At 43.3% G+C, this 21,252-nt stretch overlaps 1 protein-coding gene and 1 non-coding gene across 2 annotated transcripts in view; both read left to right on the top strand.

The window, feature by feature from the left end:
• The first annotated feature begins 536 nt into the window (after positions 1 to 536).
• LAMA1 (laminin subunit alpha 1) overlaps positions 537 to 21,252 on the top strand; it is a 119,298-nt gene continuing 98,582 nt past the window's right edge. Inside the window, exons 1-2 of the mRNA XM_056854936.1 lie at positions 537 to 612; positions 20,931 to 21,101. Of these exons, the coding sequence (XP_056710914.1) occupies positions 537 to 612; positions 20,931 to 21,101 (247 nt within the window). The remainder of the gene's footprint in view (positions 613 to 20,930; positions 21,102 to 21,252) is intronic.
• Positions 12,730 to 12,801, top strand: TRNAT-UGU (transfer RNA threonine (anticodon UGU)). Its single transcript has one exon. It is a non-coding gene; the product is annotated as a tRNA-Thr (tRNA).

The raw sequence follows: 21,252 nt of genomic DNA, 5'->3' as shown, positions 1-21,252 counted from the left end.
CTTTGGGTTTGTTTTTTCCTTTTGGAATGAAACCCCCCCCCCAAAAAAAACTCAGAAACTAAAAAATGCAACTATCCCCGTTTCAGCGTCTCTAGCGACCACAGCTCCTGCCGGAACAAACCACGGCTAGGAGTGGAGATGGGGGGGGGGATTGAGAAGCCCCCTAGTCACTGGGCCTGGTTCCGAAGCGTCGACAGACGACCCTCGGCGGCTTGGACAGCAGCCCCTCCAAACCCCCTCCCCCTTAGGGGGTCCCGGGCCAGAAGGAGCCCCGCGCCGCCCCGCTCCCCGGGGCCTGCAGGGAACCCCCCCCCCGGGAGGAATGGTTCCCGCCGGACCCTCTCCAGCCCCTAGGGATGGCAGCGGCTTCCTTGCGCAGAGGGCGGCGGAGACCAGGGCGGGCGGCAGGGAAGGGGGTGGGCAGCCGGGAGGAGGAGGAGGAGAAAGGGAGAGGGTCGCGGGGCGGAGAGCGGGGCTTGGCCGACGGAGTCCCCAGCCTTCCCGCCCGCCATCCCACCCGCGCACCCGGCGTGGACATGGGCTGCTGCCGCGGGGGGCGGCGGCTGCTGGCGGCCGCGCTGCTGTGCGCCCTGGCCGAGGGCCAGCTTCGAGGTGAGCCTGCCCGTCCCCGGGGGTCCCCGTCCCCCCCCCGGGGGTCCCCGTCCCCCGCCCCGGGGTGCAGCGCTGCAGCCGAGCGCCCAGGGTCCGGCCCGGGATGCGTGTCGGGGGGTTGGGGAGGGGAGCCTGCCGGGGGGCTGCCGGGGGCGGAGGAATGCCCCCGATGCCGTCGGGCGCGGACGCCGGGGTGGGGGGGGGGAGGAGGACAAGTCCACGCGGACCCGTATTGTCCGGCGAGCCACGTGCGGCGTTGGCTGGGCTGCGAAGGGGAGGCGCGCAGGTCCTTGCCACCCGGCTCCGGCTGCGTGCGTGCTCAGGGCGAGCCTGGCTCGGTTGAGGTCTTTGGGGGTGAAAGTGAGCAGAAGTTTGAACCCCCACCCCCCCCCCCACCCCCAGGGCCGGCGCTACCGTTAAGGCGAACTAGGGGTGCGCCTAGGGTGCAGACCTCAGAGGGGTGCAGACCTGGCCCTGAGGGGCACCGCTTTAAACAGATTAGTTTCTTGGAGGCGGGGGGGGGATGCAACTGACAATTTCCATTTTTAAATGTTAAGGTAAGTACCGCAACAGGGCTGTGGAATATAATTAATTATAACGTCTTAGAAAAAAAGTTTTGTAGGCAGGCATCAGGTTTTTCTTTCTTTCTGCAAGACTTCTGTTTTTGAAAATTGGTTAGCAGTGTGTGTGTGTGTGGGGGGGGCAGAATTAGTTCTCCTTGCCTAGGGCGCAAAAAAGGCTGGCACCGGCCCTGCACCCCTCCCACCCCCACACTATTGCCTTGACCTCGTTTTCCCTTGGCATCGCCCTGCTTCTCCCGCTTCCTCTCCCAGGGGGGCTCTCTCCTTTGCCCGCTTCCTCCCGGAAAACCTGCTTGTAATTTACAGTCCCTTTTCTCTCCCCCGTGCCTGTTCTTTCATCTCGTCTGCTGGCAGCCGAGGGGATTCCGCTGGCCTCCTCTGGATGGGGAAGGGGCCGCCCCCTGGCTTTGTGGGAGCTGAAACTTGGGGGGGGGGGGTTGCTTTGAAGTTAGGGGAAATTGGCCGGTTTAAAGCCTCCTCTGCAGATTAGTGAGGAATTTCTTCTCCTCTTGGTACAATTTGCCATATACATAACTTTCCCCCTTGAAGTTAAAAGGCGTTAAGATCAGTTTGATGCTGTAATGCTGTTATCATCCACTCCTCCCTGTTGAGTTATGTTTCTTTTGCTTTGGGAATGAATGGGGAGGGAAAGCTTTTCACAAAGGCTCCTTCCTTGTCTCACAGCCAGATTGACAAGCCTTGCCCTCTTCCCTTCTCACACTGTCTTACTCTTTTCTTCCTGGATTTGAACACTCGGACATCCAGGACTTCTTTCGGGAGCTGAAGATGCTGGCTTTCCTCCTAGCCCAAATTCCTTGTTACTGCATTTTTGTCTACACCCACTTGGAAGATTAGATCGCTCCCAGTGCTCACACGCAGGCTGCAAAAGAGCTGCATCCCAGACTAGTGATGCATGTAAACTGTGGTGTTCCCAGGGGAGGATTTATTCAATCAGACTGCTTTTGTGTGGATTTGAAGCATTCAAACCAGCATGCAGAGTAGATGTAATTCTTGCACTCACCTTTTGGGGCTGGCGAGCAAGGGGACTGGAGGTAGAGCAGCTTTCATTAAAATAAATAAGCTGCAGCCATGAAGACTAGAAACTTTTAAACAAACGTAATACAATCTTTTGGTAAAGTGTGTCACCTATGAAGGAATTCTAAACCGTTTTAAAATTGCATAGATTAAATGCAGGTATACTGTACTGTACTAACACGTTAAAAGAGAAGTCCAGTGGCGCTTTAAAGACTTAAAAGATTTATTCCAGCATAAGTTTTTGTGAGTTGGAGAGATGCAGCTGGAGGAAGGCAGTTCTGAGTCCTGAAAACTTATGCTGAAATGAATTTTGATAATTCCTAAGGTGCCACTGAGCTTCTGTTTTAATTTTACAGCAGCAGACTAACACCTCTGTCCCTCTGTTCTGGCATACTTCAAATATCTGGCAGGGTTTTGGTACCAGATTTAGGATGTTGGCTAGAAAGGAAATGACAAGACAGAACTAATGTTTACGATTTTCAATGTACGCATTACAAATTGATGGGAAAAAAAATCTATTGTTTTATTAGAGGAGGGCAGGGAGCTGTTCCTGTTGGCAGCAGAGGATAGGACTCGCAATAATGGGTTTAAATTGCGGGTGGAAAGGTACTGGCTGGATATTAGGAAACGTTTTTTACAGTAAGAGTTGTTTGACAGTGGAATCAGCTACCTCACTGGCAGTCTTTAAGCAGAGGCTGGACAAGCAGTTGTCAAGGATGCTCTGAGTCTAGGCTGATTCTGCATTATGCAGGGGGTTGGATGGCCTGTATGGCCCCTTCCAACTCTATGATTCTATCCCCTGGCTATACAGTTAGCCAGAAGGAGGGCATTCCGGCTGTTATCTTGATGCAGTTGATATCTACCACATGATAACTGCTTCTGCTAGCACGAACAGTGTAATGGTGCATCTGGGAATCCCACTGAAAAGGGAAGTCAGCTTCCATAAATAGACTCACCCTGCAACGCTGTGAGATCTGTGCTTCAACATTACACTGCCCCATGTGAGTAGACTGTGTGAACAATTAAATAGACAAGAGAACCGGCTGAGGTAAAACATAAAACTGGCTCCTGTTGCATTTGCCCGTGACAAATTGGTCCACAAGAATATAGGAGAATTTCCTCAGGGGCGTTGTAAAGCCAGAGCTACTGGGACCATCCTAAGCAATATTAAACAGTGTGGGTTCCAGACAGACACAGATACTACATTCTTATGTAGGGAGAGTATCCAAGTGGAATCCTGGGGGACTCTCAGATAAAGGAAGTATCTCTGTTCTCCTGGATGAAACCATTACTTCACATAATGGGCATCACTGCAGGTCAGCATTCAGAAGTCATACATTTTTATTTTCTAAGTGAATCATTCAGTGAATTAAGTGTAAGGATGTGTCCCTGGCAAGCAAGATCAAGGTAATTCATGCCATGGTATTCCCTATTACTATGCATGGGTGTGAAAGCTGGACAATGAAGAAAACTGATAGGAAGAAAGTAGATTCCTTTGAAATGTGATTGGAGGAGAGTGTTATGGATACTGTGGACTGCCAAAAAAACAAATCAGTGGGTTATAGATCAAATCAAGCCTGAACTGACCCTAGAAGCTAAAAGGACTAAACTGAGGCTATCATACTTTGGTCACCTGCTGAGAAGACAAGAGTCACTGGAAAAAGACAATCATGCTAGGAAAAGTTGAGGGCAGCAGGAAAAGAGGAAGACCCAACAAGAGATGGATTGACTCTATAAAGGAAGCCACAGCCCTCAGTTTGCAAGATCTGAGCAAGGCTGTTAAAGATAGGACGTTTTGGAGGACATTGATTCATAGGGTTGCCATGAGTTGTAAGTGACTTAACGGCAACTTAACCGAAGTGACTTAACGGCAACTTAACGCACACACAAGTGAATCATAGTAGAGTCTTGTAAAATCTGTACTCAGAAGGTGTGAGACATGTTTCATTTACTTGGACTTAACGCAGAGTTTTAAAAGATGGTTGAACGTAGATGTTGATATTTTGTGAACAGTAAATGGATTTTTTAAACCAAAGGATTAATCTGAAATAAATTGGCCCAGCTAAAGTAGCTGTTGGCATCTGAGGTGCTATATTAAATCGAATTGCTACTTTTGTTAATGCTATTAGACACAGTATTATGTGTTCATATTATACAGGAAATGAGAAAAGCAATACCTTAAAAAGAAGATCTATGGCTTCAGGTAGCTTATATCATCTGGAAATTGCTGGCCCCATCCTGTGTTACTTTCATCAAGTAAACTAGGAGAAATACTTTATTGACCTAAATGAACGCATACATGCTTTATTGACATGTAAACAAGCCAAAAAAGTTTTATGAATGGAGAGTCTGCTCTCTGGGTGAGCTAGTTCTTCAGTGAGAAGCTAGGAAGTACAAGTCTCTCAACAGTTCTTCAGGGCTGCCTGGTAATGCCCAAATGGGAACGTTTGCATTTTCTCCTTTCCTTGTGGTCAGCTGCCCAAACTGTAGCCCCCCGATTGGTTATGTGTACAATTTCCTCTGTGATTAAGTATTTAGTTCACTATTTTACTTCATCTATATCCTACGTTTCTTCCTGGTAGGGACCCTACACAGCTTACACTGATCTCTCCTGCATTTTATCCTCACAACAGCTCTGAGTGACAGGTAAGGTTGAGAGTATATGGCTAACCCAAGCTCATCAGAAATTTCTATGGCAAAGTAGAGATTTAAACCTAGGTCTCCCAGACACTCTAACCACACTAACTGTCATGAATGCATTAAGATATCAGAAAGGAGTTATTTATTGGTTTCTTCTATATTATATAATGGCAGAAGCAATGACAATGTTTCTAAGACTGTGATCTTAAGCACACTACCTTGGAACAAGTTCTGTTAAACACAGTGGGAATTGATTTTGAACGAACATGCTTAGGACTGTGCTGTTACAGATACTTCTCAATGGCTAGTTAATTAAAACCAAAGTCAAGGTTAGATATAGATCTCAGCAGGACGAGTGCTTAGGATGGGAGTTATAGATTGATGTGCTGGTGCAAAATTACGGTTGGCACACTATATGCTGATGTTTCCTGGGATATCACAATGAACTGAAGGCAAAATGTGTGTGTGTGTAAAGTGCCGTCAATTCGCAGCCGACTTATTGCGACCCCTTATGGGGTTTTCAAGGCAAGAGACTAACAGAGGTGGAAGGAAAAATATAGAGGCACAAACTTTATTTTGTTTACCATTTATTTATTTGCAGAATTTATACCCCACCTTTCTGCCCTCATCAGGGCCATCAAGGTGGCTAACAGGTTTAAAAGTTCATAATAGAAACATGTCTTAACAAACATTCAAACAAAACAAAAACACATTATTCAGATAATTAAATCCAAGCTAAAATATGCATACAAAATATAAAAACAATTAAGATATAGGGCAGGAAAGAGGAATCACTGAGGGAACACCAGACTAGACAAAACAGTGTTTACCTTCTGGTGGAAGACAGCAGTGGGTTGCCGTCTATCTGATCTCAGAAGGTGGGGGCCGCTGAAGCAGGACCCTGGAAGATGACCATAGCAGTTGGGTGAGTTCATAAGGTATATAGAAGGTCCTTCAGATGTGCTGATTCCAAGCCATAGAGTTTAATACTAGCACCTTGAAGTGTGCCTGGAAACCTAATCTACAAGACCCTGAGTATCAAAGTAACATGGATTCCACTTTCCCCAAATATAGGCCAGATAATCTTATTCAGTCTAGTATGTGCTCTGGGAGCCAGCATGGTGTAGTGGTTAAGAGTGGGCGGACTGTAATCTGGAGAAACGGGTTCGATTCCCCACTCCGCCACATGAAGCCTGCTGGATAACCTTGGGCCTGTCACAGTCCTCTCAGAACTCTCTCAGCCCTCATGGAGGAAGGCAATGGCAAACCACCTCTGAACATCTCTTGCTTTGACAGCCCTGTGGGTCACCATAAATTAGCTGTGACTTGACAGCACTTTCCACCACCAGTATATGCTGTGATACATATACGTGGCTATTTCCCATGCACTTCAGTGGAAGAGACAGTACAGCACGAGTGAATAATGTGTATGGAGAACTGCTCTCTCCATAGAAGTTAATGGGGAAGCCTTGTATGTATATGTGAAAGAATGCTAGCTCTGTGGGCATATTGGAGGTTCAGTGTCTGTAAAAGGTTGTAAGAGCGGGGCTACTGTCTTTTTGTTTCTGTAAACCCCCATTTTTGGAAAAGATTTAGGGCAGAGTTCATATATTATCTGCTCATTAACGTGTCTGCGTATTTGTGGAACTGATGACGATCAAAATCCTTTTAGGGGTAACTGTTTATGGACCTCAGCGTTCCTATTTTATTTAAAGATGCTAATGCAAACACAATCGCAAGAATTTGGGAAAAACCAGATGTTCACACTAGGTTTGCTGGACATACACACAAGAATATCTGCATTTTAAAATGTATTTAAATTAACAATATCTAATGTTTTGTTTGGCTATAAAATATACTTAGGCTGCTATCCTAAGAACATTTTCTTCGAGGAGTAAGCCCCATTGAATAAAATAGGACTTACTTCTGAGTAGACCTGTTTAGGAGTGCTTCCTAACTGTGCTGTCTGAAGCAGAATCCTTCTAAACTCCATTGACTTTAATGGTCTCAGAAGGTTGTAACTGTTTAGACTGTAAAGCTTTTTCATTATACAGTAAAACTTACAGGTGGTGATAACAAAAAACATACATATATAATATGAATGGTATCAAAAGAAGCTTTGATAAAATGGTCTTCCTAGCACTTCCTACTTTTTAGTATGTTAAAGTATATTTGCTGACAGAAAATAAAGAATCTATAAAATTAATGTTGGTGCATTGTTAAAAATGCTGATCATGCACAACCCATAACAATAGCTGTGGTCGTATTTAGCATATGTTTTGTTTTAATTCCAGCCTGCAAGTGTCTATTTATAGCACTTACAAATGTTTGTAAAGGAACGAAAAAGTTTTGGCAGTCAGTTGTTATTACGCTTGCTTTATTGCTAGATTGCAGATCCTTCCCAGCTTTTTGCCCCAATATTCCTAGGCATTGAGCATGAACTGGGTAGAAATCTCAGCTGAGCCATGAACTTGGACAGTTAATGAAGATAGTCTAGTGCAGCGGTTCCTAAACTTTTCGGGTTACCACTCCCTTGGTCTCACAAACTCAACCCCAGCGCCCCCAACCCTATCCTATAAAACGCATTATTCAAAATAAGGGTTTGCATGACTCACTAAAGAAGACAATAACAATAAAATTTCAAAAAAGTAACAATTAATTGCACATCTATTCAAAATCAAATTAAAACTTTTTAGTCGAAATGTATTCAACAAAACTGATTAACTTGAGTGGTACCAGCTCTTCAAAGTCTGGAAAAAAAAAGTCTGATAGTTTCCTCCAAATTTGCCAGCATGGTGCCATAGCTTGATCTGTTATAAATTAGTGAACAACACAGTTGAAGGGGCCCACCTCTAGCGCCCCCTGCTGCCCCCTTGCCTCTTAGTGCCCCCCTAGGTAATTCCACCCCCCCCCAGGGGATGGTACTGCCCACTTTGGGAACCACTGGTCTAGTGTTACACTATTATTTCTCATGGCAAACGTATAAACCTGCAAACATGCACCTGGTTGGGCGGGGGCTCTGCAACGTGTGCACTGTATACTTATGGTGCAGATGCATAATTTACGTTGGCGTATCTGCAACAGTGGTGCCAGCTGTTCAAAACATGGAGCTGCTGTTAGGATGAAAATAGATCTGTAAAAGCAATGCAGCTCATTAGGAAGTGCTGCACTTTTCAATGTGCACACAACTTTTCCTGCATTTGGAGCAAAATTTTGGCAACACTGATTGGCTGATGCCAATGATATCACTAAGGCAGCTCTGTCCAGTCTCTAGAATAGTTTTACAACGGTTTTAAAATGTTCATAGTGTTGTTGTTTTTTAAATCAGGTGAAGGTTAATTAAAAGAAAAGCTATGTGGGATTTACAAAAAATTAAACCTCAGCAAGCTCACTTGAAGCATAGGAGGAGAGGTTATACTTTATAGAATGTATGTCTCTCATGCAAATTGTGCATCTAGGTGGAAGCTTATTCATACATTGCCAAGAACCCCATGTGCCTCTTCTTTAATGGGAATGCTGAAAGTAAGAGTTTTCTTAATTCTATTTTTAGACTTAGAAAGTGAAAATGAGCTATTTTCAACTTGAGTTATAGCAACAAAGTATTTGTTCTGTCCAAGAGTGCAGAAGAATGTGTGATACAGAAAAATCTTATGGATGCATTCTAAGGAGGCTGAAGATTAACATAAAAAGCCCCTTGTCAGCAATAAATTCTTTTGTCCATGTCCTCGAGCAAAATGGTGTCTCAAATGTACTGAAAAAAATTATCAGCATATGTTGATTAGTTGTTGGTATTGACAGGACTCAAATAACAAAGAAGGTACTTAAAAAAGAAGAAGACACTTCTCTCTTTGGTTTTTATTTAAGTGCTCAGCAGCTGCTATCCTCAAGGCACTCCATGCTGATACACTCAATGAAGAACAAAGACATATAGAATGTAGGCTTGGGGAAAGTGCTGCAAAATGAGACCATTTTTGCATTCTTTCATGTACAAGACTAACAGTGCAATCCTAAAGAGTGTTATTCCAGTCTAAACCCATTCATTTCAATGGGATTAAACTGGAGTAACTCTGCATAGGATTGCACTGTAAGACTTTGTTTTGGAACGTGCAAATCTCTCTCTCTCTCTCTTTCTCTCTCTTTCTTTCTCTCTCTCTTTCTCTCTCTCTCCCCCCCTTTACAACATTTGACTCTATAGCTTTCCCCTGCAGAGAGGAAAGTTTTTCTGCTTTATTTAGCATATTTACAAAATAGACGAATAACAATAAACAGTGTAATAATAAACGTTTCCTGAAAAAGTATTATGTCTAAAGATACAATTACAAAACAAGGTATATTCTTTTGACAAGCTAGCTTATTGTTTTGCGACTCCTTGGTTTTGCACAAAAAGGGGTTTGCTTAACTAATTTCCCCCCTGAAATTGACTTGGAGGTTTCATCATTGTTATGCTGTCTGTCTGCATTTGAATTTATTATACATCTCCTAGAATTTATTTTGAAAGTCAGCCTGTGTACATCACTGTCTGCCACTGTGTATATTGGGGGGGGGGGTCTCTGTTTTGTCCACAATCTTCAGTGATTGTTCAAGTGACAAGAAGAACACTCTGTGGGGTATCTTGTGGTCAGTAACTTGAAAGGGCCTAGACTGTGAGCTTCAAAGAAATCACCCTAATCTCAGTTGCATGCAGATTTTTTTTAATTGCTTCCTCTTGGGATTTAACTGTCAGAATGTTGACCAAAGTATTGCATAATATTTTGCAAACCAGATGATGCATGCTTTATGTTCATGTTGCAGATTGGGGAAAAACAATCCACATAATTTTATCCTTTTGATCCTGATATATCCAAAATCATCTGTTTCCTATACCATATTCTTTTTAGCCTGCTGAGTGTGCCACAGTCATTTCTTAGAATAATGTCTGGAGGGGAGGGCTCACCCAGTTTTATTAAAACCACATGCGAAAAGTGCATTGCAGCAGTTTCATCTAATAAAATTAAGCATTTATGTAGCTCGTTTTAGGAGATCAAAGAACTTCCCATACATGATCTCAGTAACGTTAGTTACATTTTATATAGGGATTTTGTAAACTAGTATTTTGTGTTATGATTTCAGAGCTTCGGTAATGTTTTTTTTAACTTAAATGAAAATATGATTGTGAGATTGTCATCTATTTAATAGCTTTCCATTGACAAGAACAAGCAAAAACTTTTTATATATATGTTAATTATTTAACTATTCTGTATTAGATCTCCAGAAGTGATCCTGATTTATAACGACTGTGGATGCATGAAATCCATACCTATGTGTGCATCTTTTTCCATAGTCTTCTCAAAAACTATTCCCTGTGTCACTTTTTTTGTGTGAGCTGCCAATACAGTCAAAGGCTTTCACGGTCAGAGTTCATTGGTTCTTGTGGGTTATCCGGGCTGTGTAACCGTGGTCTTGGTATTTTCTTTCCTGACGTTTCGCCAGCAGCTGTGGCAGGCATCTTCAGAGGAGTAACACTGTCACTGTCAAATCCCATGGACAAAGTCATGTGGAAGGCCCATGTTCTTTGCAGTCTTTAAACAGAATGATGCCAGTACTTATTCTAATAAAAATGAAGCCACACACAGTAGGAATAGAGTTGCCAACCTCCAGGTACTATAATTACAATTATACATCAATGGAATACAATTTTCTCTGAAAATTGTGTATTTTTGGTAGACAGTAAAATACTGGAGTGCGGGGGTATAAATTAATTAATTAAAAACCTGGTAAAGATTATTTAAAGTCAGGTGAATGGCAGTAACAAGAAAAAAAAGTGACTATGGGTCATTCTCATGAACAGCAAGTCTGCAGTCAGGTAGGATAAAATCACTTTGATTTATTGTATTAAATGCACAAGGGTGGGTTTCAGAGAAAATTGTATTCCATTGATGTATAATTGTAATGTTGTTAATATTTTAGAGATATTATCGCACAGTCTGAGGAAGCACATTGCACTTTTATGCGAAACAAGGAGATATAACCGGGAACTTGTCATCATTTATGTGCCATATATATTACAACAACAAATAACGCATAGCCATATAAGCTAGCGTTCACAATCGGCTCAACCAGCAGTAAAGGGAATAGAATCATCGGATTGGTCTACGCGGGATCAGCTGACCGCGATTGAGAACACTTTGGATTTGTATTGCCTGATTCGTGGCGAAGTATAATACATCTTAAGGACTTTGTGGACCTTGCTGCTGGTCGTAAGAAATATTCCCCCGGGGGTATCATGATCTGGAATGATTGCAATATAAAGAAGAAAACTGTGTAAATGCATAGAAGCCTATTTGACATTGATTTCAGGCTTTTTGTAGTTTAGAACTTAGTTATATAGTGTTAAGCATATACAGCGTGCATATTGCAGTAGTATATCAGTAAAGGAGCATATGTTAAAGAAAATTAGTGGCTGTGTACTGAGATTATTTCCTTAGGGATTTACTAACCTCCAGGTACTAGCTGGAGATCTCCAGCTATTACAACTGATCTCCAGCCGATAGAGATCAGTTCACCTGGAGAAAATGGCCACTTTGACAATTGGACTCTATGGCTTTGAGGTCCTTCCCCTCCCCAAACCCCGCCCTCTTCAGGCTCCGCCCCAAAAACCTCCTGCCGGTGGTGAAGAGGGACCTGGCAACCCTAAGGAGGAATGTTTCAGAGGTGGTATTTATTTGGCGTGCAAAATAAGTGATATGCCAGGGAAAGAATCAAAAGACTTCATTGTTAACAATACATCTTTATAATGGAGACTGAGGAAGAAAAAAGACTTGCTCGTTTTGTTTAAGGAGACAGACATAAATTATGTTTTTCTCCAATAAAATCAGGTGTTCTAGTTAATCACTAGAGTCAATGATGTGCCTTGTACTTACACAAGCTAAATACAGTCTTGCACATTTAAAAATGCATCTAACTATCTTTCAGTGTATATATACCTACTGACTTGGGAGTCCACCCTACACATCTGATGAAATGAGGGATGGTCTTTGTAATTCAGGGGAAAATTCAAGGGTGGGGCTCTAAAATCACTGCAGGCAGGTTCCCCACCCTCCCAAAGGAGGGGGAGAAAAAGCCATCTCCTGCAGCCTTGTCCAGCCAGCTGTGAGCCAGAGTGTTTCTCACTGTGGGGCTTGGGGCGTGGCTGGGGGGGTTGCCACATCCCCCGTGCTGGTTGCATAGTAAAGAAGGGCTGTGGTCCACTGGTAGAGCATCTGCTTGGCATGCAGAAGGTCCCAGGGTCAATCCCCGGCATCACCAATTGAAGGGACCAGGCAAATAGGTGATGCAAAAGGCCTCAGCCTGAGACCCTGGAGAGCCGCTGCTGGTCTGAGTAGACAATACTGACTTTGATAGACCAAGGGTCCAATTCAGTATAAGGCAGCTTCATGTGTTCAAGGGGCTTGGCCAGCTGGGCACCTCCTTCCCACATGGCTTGTGCAGTGAGGGACTTGGATAGAGGGGGGGAAATGGGCTTGGCTGGAGGGGCATGTCCTCCCCATGTGGCTAGCATGGCCAGGGGCTTGGCCAGCCAGGTGACTCCTCCCCATGCAGTTTGCATCGTGAGGGGGCTTGGCCAGCTGGGAGCCTTCTCTGTGTGGCTGTGGCCACAACTTTTCCACAACTGATTGCCTTCACCCACTGGTTCCTGAGCCTCAGACTGTTCAGGGGATCATCATCAGCCTTCTGAAGCAGCCCCCATCACTGCAGGTCCTCGTTGGTGGGAGCTTCTGGGCAGAGCCAGCTGCCTGCCGTCCCCCCCCCCCCCCCGATCCAATATCATATGAAGAGAACTGACTTTGTAGCCAAATTAGTGTGCAGAGACATAATGTAAGGAGGGGCTGTGGCTCAGCGGTAGAGCCTCTGCTTTGTATGCAGAAGGTCCCAGGTTCAATCCCTGGCATCTCCAGTTAAAGGGACTAAGCAAGTAGGTGATGTGAAAGACCTTTGCTGGAAACCTTGGAGAGCCACTGCCAGTCTGAGTAGACCAAGGGTATTCTGTATAAGGCAGCTTCATGTGTTCATGTGTTCAAGGAAACATTCTTAATAGAACATGCAGGAAGTAGGCAAGACAAGAAGAAAGAGAGATCACAGATCAAGTCACTTAAAGGCTGGCGAGGAATTCCAGGATGTGAAGAAAGGGATAGAGGATTCCAAAATGCAGATAACAGGGAAGGGATTAGTCATCACAACAGCAGGCATGATACAGACCTAGCATTCTGGAGTCTGGAGAGCAATTAGCCTGAAATTCAGCTGATCAGACTATGAAGATACTGTGGGGGGATGCAGCTACAAAGGAATAGGGACTTCTGGAAGTCAGCTGAGCATTACTGAGCACTTTGGAATGTGTGCTTCGGGATCAGAAAACTTTGTGTGCTTATGAGGCCCAAGAGAAGCAGTAGGTAAGAATGGTCACATAACTCTGTCATTTAGCATTTGGACAATAAGGTTCCTGATAATGTTATCAACATGAATGCTAAGGCTTCTTCTTTTTGAAATCTATTTATCCCCCTCTACTTTTTGAAACTGAAAAACAAAGGTGCTTTGTGGTTTTCTCAAATACAATTTGCTTCAGCCCAGAGATCTTTATGTGATTAAATGAGTTCATGGATTTCTCAAACATATCGATTTTAATGTTAAAGTCAATGATAAAGCAGATTTATATATTTATATCCCATCCATCCATGCTTCCAACCCCTGGCTCTTAAGTGGTTAACTTGTTACTCAGAGGACCTAAATTAATTTCCTCAATGTCCCTACTTTGGTTACTTCATAGATACAGTAGTTGCTTCCCCATTAGGGTTGCCAGATCCGGGTTAGAAAATACCTGGAGATTTTTGTGGTGGAGCCTGAGAAGGGCAGGGTTTGGGGAGAGGAGGGACTTCAGTGCCATAAAGTCCAATTGCCAAAGTGGTCATTTTCTCTAGATGAACTGATCTTTATAAGCTGGAGGTCAGTTGTAATAGTGAGAGATCTTCAGCTACTACCTGGAGGTTGGCAACCCTATTCCCCATGGCTTCTTCCTCTGCTATTGTGATGAAATTTCAAAGTTCTACAAAGTTGAATGGAAGAGGCCTGCATGATATCACTGCTCACATTGAGCCAAATGTTTAAATATTACCAGAGTAATATGGGATGAAGTCACAAGTCACTTATCAAAGGCTCCTGAGTAACGTAATAGTCATGGAATAAGACGATGCGTCTTCTCATGGATTAGAAACCAATTAAACATCAGGAACTGTCGAACAGGCTTAATTGGACAGCTGTAACAATGGAGAAAGGCTATGGAGTGTCCTGGGGATCTATTTTATTTATTATGTTAATTTATTTACAAAATTCATATCTCAATTTTCTTCTTGATCAAGGCTGCCAAGATGGCTAACAAATGAAAACAAAGCATTATAAAAACAAATTCTAAAATCAGTTAAAAGCAAAATTAAAGTATGTATGTAAGAACACAGAAACATCAGTTAAAACGTAGGGTAGGAAGGAGGGGTCATTGAGGGGAGATCAGATGATTTCTTCACCCACTGGCAGAAAGCAGTGATAGAAGAGGACAGACCAATATCCCTGGGGAGGGAGTTCCATAACTTTGTTGCCATGACCAAGAAGGGCATTTCTTGGGTTTCCATTCCTCTAACCTTGGAAGGTGAAGGCACCCAAAGCAGGGCTTCAGCAGATGACCATAATGGTTGGATATGTTTATATGGGAGTAGGTGGTCCTTACAGTATTCTGGACCCAAACCATATAGGGCTTCAAAGGAACCAGTGCCATTTCATAACTGATCTGGAATTGGTGAACAGCGAAGAGTTTGCAGATGGCACTAAATTGTTCAGGATGATGAAACCAAAGTAGATTGTGGATTTCAAGAGAATCTGTCAAACTGGGTAAGTGGGTTTACAATATTCTTTCAATGTCAAATTTTGTTCCTTCTTCATTATAAAAAGGTAAAGGTCCCTTGTGCAAGCACCGGGTCATTCCTGACCCATGGGGTGACATCACATCCCGACATTTACTAGGCAGACTTTGTTTATGGGGTGGTTTGCCAGTGCCTTCCCCAGTTGTCTTCCCTTTACCCCCAGAAAGGTGGGTACTCATTTTACCGACCTCGGAAGGATGAAAGGCTGAGTCAACCTTGAGCCGGCTACCTGAAACTGACTCCCGTAGGGATCAAACTCAGATCATGAGCAGAACTTGGACTGCAGTACTGCAGCTTACCACTCTGCGCCACGGGGCTCCTTCTTCATTACCAGTAGTAAATAAGGTATGGATTTAAGCCCTGACCTGGATAGCCCTAGACAACCTGATCTCGTCGGATCTCAGAAGCTGAGCAGGGTCAGCCCTGGTTAGTATTTGGATGGGAGACCACCAAGGAATGCCAGGTTGCTACACAGAGGCAGGTAATGGCAAACACCTTTGAACCTCTCTTGCCTTGAAAACCCTATGGTGTCACCATAAGTCGGCTGCAACTTGACTGCAAACAACAACAAGAAGAGATGTGCAGTGTGTCTCCTAATCATCAATGAGTGATTACAGCCAGGTTTATACATATGACTTGCACACATGCTTGAATTCCACATTTTAGAATTTAAGTTTGGGATTTAAGGCAAATATAGTGCCTTGGATCCAGAGCAGCGCTTCTGAGGACATAATCCCTGCTGTCTCCCAGGGCACTAAGGCTGCAGCAGCAGTGGGAAGACAAAAAAGTTATGCTCTGTGGGCAGAAATCCTGGTGACCATAGACACAGATGTCTGAATCCAAGCCACTGGATGGATCAAACTACCCTCAAGAAGCCTTCTTCCAGCCTAAGGAAACTTCATCCAATGGAAGAACCATTTAATTTGGATTCCTTAGATTTGATGGAGGTGTCAAATATTAGCCACAACTAAATTGGCAGACTGGATTATGGAAAAAAAGTATTTGTGAGGAAAAGGCTCTATCATCTTAGTTCTTGGTTTGTTTTTGCTACTGTAATGCTTGGAAGTTCTATTAATGTTTTCTGTTATAGGGACATCTGCCATTGATGACTACTTTCAAAATGGTCTGCTTATTAGAAATTGCTGACTGCTGTACATGTCTAGAATGCTAATTGAGGAAAATATTAGATTAGAACTCTTCAAGAGCTTTTGTGGTTTGAAAAGCGATTGTGTAAAAAGTCTATTCTTACTCTAGATAATGAGAATTTTCTTTCAATTTGTTTTCGCCTCATTCATTGGCAAATTACCCTTCCCTCTGTCACCACCAAAAGGAATGCTTTTGTTCTCTCGAATATATGGGCAGAGAGAAATCCAGAGGGTTGCCTGTGCTGCGGCAGCCACCTGCGATGTAACTGTGGTGCTGCTAGTCTCCTCCCTAAATGGTTTGGTTAGGCAGCGGCAAGCAGGGGAAAGTGACCGTAGCTGAGTTTTCGTGGCCGCTACCAAGCCAGCGTCTCCAGCAACCGTGCCATAGCTTCTGGACCAGGTGTTGAGCTGCAGCAGCTGTGCCATGATGGACAAGGCAGGCGGAACCAATCAGGGGCCAGCCCAGCACACAGGAAATCAGGGAAGCTGATTCCATGCCTGTGGCACCCCTACCCCCAGCATGGTGTAGTGGTTAAGAGCGGTGGTTTGGAGCGGAGGACTCTAATCTGGAGAACCGGGTTTGATTCCCCACTCCTCCCCATGAGTGGTGGAGGCTAATCTGGTGAACTGGATTTGTTTCCCTTCTCCTACTCATGAAGCCAGCTGGGTGACCTTGGGCTAGTCACACTCTCTTAGCCCCATCTATCTCACAGGGTGTCTGTTGTGGGGAAGGAAGGGAAAGAGATTGTAAACTGGTTTGATTCTTCCTTCAGTGGTAGAGAAAGTCGGCATATAAAAACCAACTCTTCTTAAATTACTGTCAGGGAGCAGAAAGCTGGTGGCCATAGACGGTTGTGCATGGGTTAACTGAGGCAGGGATGAGTGGCTTGGGGGAACCTACCTGAGATATGGGAACATACATTCAGACAGGACAGGGCTGCCTGGGCAGGACCTTAAAAGGGAAATAGTGAGATAGGTCTGGACTTGGAGAGAAGTGTGAAATAACAAACATCCAGGGTGTGTCTGGACACTGCTTGCTGCGGAGAGCATGGAGAACAAATAGGGGTACCATCCTCCAGGTACCAGCTGGAGATCTCCTGCTATTACAACTGATCTCCAGCCAACAGAGATCAGTTCACCTGGAGAAAATGGCTGCTTTGGCAATTGGACTCTATGACATTGAAGCCCCTCTCCAAACCCTGCCCTCCTCAGACTCTGCCCCCAAAGCCTTCCTCCAGTGACGAAGAGGGACCTGGCAACCCTAAGAACAAATAAACACTGTGACTCAGCAACTATGGTGGCTCCAAGTTCATTTATTACCAGCCCCCATAGCTCTAAGGACCAGAAGCCTCTGCCCAAGGTGTTACAACTAATGGCCTTGGCCCCACCCCTGTCCAGACTGGTCTCATCTGCAGAGGGATCTTATTTTTTGCAGGCAGACAGCTATCATGTGTGAACTGACATTAAGTAGCTTGAAGGTAATAGCTACAGCATCGCAATTTGTTTCTTTTCCTTCTCACAGTATTGTTTTACAAAATTATATAGCGAGTAAAACGAAGAGAAAGCCCTCCCACATAACAGCTGGAAGAAAATTTGCTTCTGTGTTGCAAGGCTCTTATGCTTAAACCTAAACCATACAGTCAATTCACAGATTTTATGTATATTAGTAATTGCATGGCTTGAATTTAGGCTCATTGGACTTTATGTGATTTGGTTCTTATGTCCATATAAGGATGACTAGTGGGCCCAGAGATGAATACGTGCACAGGTACGGGAGGTGCAATCCTAGTCTCCCAATAAGCGTGAATTAATGTGAACCAGAATCTACTGGGTGAGTTATTTTATCAAGAATTGTTTGTTCAGAATAAGACAAGACAGTTGTATTAAAAAATCTTAGTTTTTAACAATATTCATCTTCTATGAAAAGTTCTGAATTGCTGGGGGAGTTTCCAGCTTCCTGAAGAATCTGGTAAGCTCCTGATTTCCAAGTATACTTTAGGGTACTCCTATGCAACAATGGTGAACTCAGTGGGTAAAAGATTAATCCAAATAAAAAAACGAAGGCACAGGCTATTTTGCCAGCTGACTGCAGTGAATCTAAATGAAAAGAAACTTTTGTGTAGTCGGCATTGTTCTGGTTCCGCAGAATGTTGTTATAAAAAACATTCCAATACATAGTCGTGGGCAATGCATAGTCGTGCAGATGGAGTCAATCAAATTTAGTTATCTGTGGCTGTCTCCTTATTCTTTGCACTGGTGGGTGGCCTAGCTCAGGAATCAAACTGAACTGTGAATGAAATGCACAAAAGGAACTCTCACAGAAGGAAAGGATAAAAGCAACGTGGGAGGTAATGCAAAGAACATTACATACATTGTCCCAATTTTTTTTTCTGGCGGAAAAGTGTCCCTAAGAAAGCGGTGTTTAATATTCTGATTGTTAGGATCTAGATCACACACTGTCGTATGTCAAGAGTTGGAAGCCTTCACACACACACACACACACACACACACACACACACACACACACACACACGCTTGGGCCTCGGGGCCCTTGTTGGATGTTGCCCTATTGTTGTTGGTTGCAAAGGGCCCCCCATTAACAGTTCAAACTTGGGGCCAAAAATGTAGGTCCGCCACTGGGCCTTATCCATTTTGGTGAGTTTCAGTTTTATTGTTTTTTTTAATGGTGGGGACCCCTGCCATTTTATATGGTCACATATAAGAAATTTTGGTGCTGTGGGCAAATTCAAAATATGTAATCTGTTAGATTTTCCGGCACTTGTTTGAATAAGATAGGATTGTAGTAATTAGCAAGGTAACTATTAATATCTGAGGCTACTGATTCTGGTTATTGCAGCAGCAGCGCCAAAGTGGAGAAAAATCAGCATAGCTCATTAAACATTTCCAACATTTTTGTCTGTTTTGAATGAAACATTTAATTGTCTAGGGTCAAGTACTAGTATTGCTTAGTATTGTGGAGGGTGATTTGTATTCAGCTGGATCCATTTGTTCACTAGCATACAAATATAATGCACACTTTATTCTCAGCTCCGTATTCAGGGTGGGTTGTTATTCCTAGTGTCACTTTTATTCAAGGTCAAATGGTTTTGAACTTCCTATTGTCTCCTAGTCTCAGGTATTATCATCACTATGGGAGTTTACTTTAGATTTTGGATGCACAGCTGGCTAACCAAAGGAATAAAATCAAAGACAAATTTCGCCATTATGCAACATGTTAGACAAAGATCACACCTCTGCAGCTTGTTTAATTAACACTTAGTTTCTTTTTGTTTTCTCTGAGTCATAATTTGTATTTTATCTGCTTAATCCTTTTTATCACCACCACCAAAAGATTTAAAGCAAAGATGAAGGCAAAGGAAATTGCCAGGGACAGAATTATAAAGCAACTCAATTTGTTTGCGATTTTTGTTCAAACATGGAAATTGCATTCTTAGAGTATTTACATTTAGTCAGTGATCTAATTGGCTTAATTGGGTAATGTGCTTGCCATACTGGATGCAGATCACAGAAAAACTTTAGCAAGGGTATCTTATTTGAAAGCCAAAGGGAAATGAAGAAAATTATAGAGTACTTAAAATTAGGGAGAAGCTTCCATGGAAAATTTGGCCTATCTGATAAAACTTCAAGTAATTTTTTTTAACTTTTAAAACTTTTGCATAATGAGGGAAACTAATATATATATATATATATTGTGCTAGGCCACAGAGAAAATAAAACAATTTAAATTGTAAAATGGGGAAAATGTCGTCATAGAAAACAGCAAGGCTACGCTACCAAAAAAGGTGGTGTAGCAATGCTGCAACTCGAATGGGAATTCCTGGGGCAAAAAGGGTTAGGATGCTGCCTAAGGGTAGGTCCGCCCCCTGGAATGCCCCCTTACACACACTGGCACGGGCTCCCGCTTCCAGGGTTTCGCTCCCGCCGTGGTTGTGCTGGCGGCAGAGCCCCACACATCAGTGTGGCTTACCGGTGCCAGCGTGAATGACCTCATGCCAGCATGAGTGCCCCTTATCCGGAATAAATTGGCACTTACGTCAGCACGGGGTGACTCCTGCTCCTATGCTGGTTCCCCTCTTAAGGATTGCACTCAAAGTGTGAATAAATCATTGCAATTAATGTTGCAGAAATGTTATATCAGTGTTTGGCATCAGTTCTGTTGAAGAAAAACAATTCATCTATTTGAGCCTGATTGTGTTTAGTTTTTTCATGGTATACATGATCAAAATTGTTGTTTGTGACTGATATTAATTGGATAAGTAACACATAGAAATGGGCTACGCTGGTGGTAAATTAAGCAGTTCGTTAGCCTTCTCCTTCTATGGACCACAAAAGTAAGAGCATAGAGAAAATACAGTGAACAAGAAGCACACTGGATACCAGGCCATTAAGAACTACATACTATGAACATTATTTGGCAGCACTTTCTTTGAGTTGGAGTTACCAGTGGAATTTCTCTGTTGCATCAACAGCCCTCTGCAGGTATGAATAAAGTCAAGGTTCAAAGAAATTAGACTACAATTTCATAAAAAAAGATAAAAGTCCCCTGTGCAAGCACCGGGTCATTTCTGACCCATCGGGTGACGTCACATCCCAACATTTCCAGGGCAGACTTTGTTTACGGGGTGGTTTGTCAGCGCCTTCCCCAGTCATCTTCCCTTCACCCCAGCAAGCTGGATACTCATTTTACTGACCTCAGAAGGATGGAAGGCTGAGTCAACCTTGAGCCGGCTACCTGAAACCAACTTCCGGCGGGATCGAACTCAGGTCGTGAGCAGAGTTTGGACTGCAGTACTGCAGCTTACCACTCTGCGCCACTGGGCTCTTATACCTTTAAACCGTTTAAAATTTTTGGAAGACGTTAACATGTTTTTTTTTTTAAAAAAAAAAACTGGCTATACAATCACATGTATGTCTAAATTATAATTATTTTATGATCATTTTTATATTTACAGGTCTATTTCCTGCTATTCTGAATCTTGCTAGCAATGCTCATATCAGCACCAATGCTACCTGTGGTGAAAAGGGCCCCGAAATGTTTTGTAAACTTGTGGAACATGTTCCCGGTCGGCCTCTACGCAATGCACAGTGTCGGATCTGTGACCATAACAGTGCAAATCCCAAAGGCAAGTTTTATTTTATTTTATTAAAATATTTATACCCTACCTTTCTCAAATTTAAGGGTGCTTCATGGTGAGTGTATGATACATTTTTCAGGCTGCTTAATGATACTGAGTATACACAAAATAATATAACTGTAAGGGCTACAAAGTTAGA

Source organism: Euleptes europaea, chromosome 8, assembly GCF_029931775.1.
Source record: "Euleptes europaea isolate rEulEur1 chromosome 8, rEulEur1.hap1, whole genome shotgun sequence".
In the NCBI taxonomy this organism is placed as follows: Eukaryota; Metazoa; Chordata; class Lepidosauria; order Squamata; family Sphaerodactylidae; genus Euleptes; species Euleptes europaea.
Note: the sequence above shows the minus strand (reverse complement) of the source record. Positions and strands in the feature narration are given on the sequence as shown.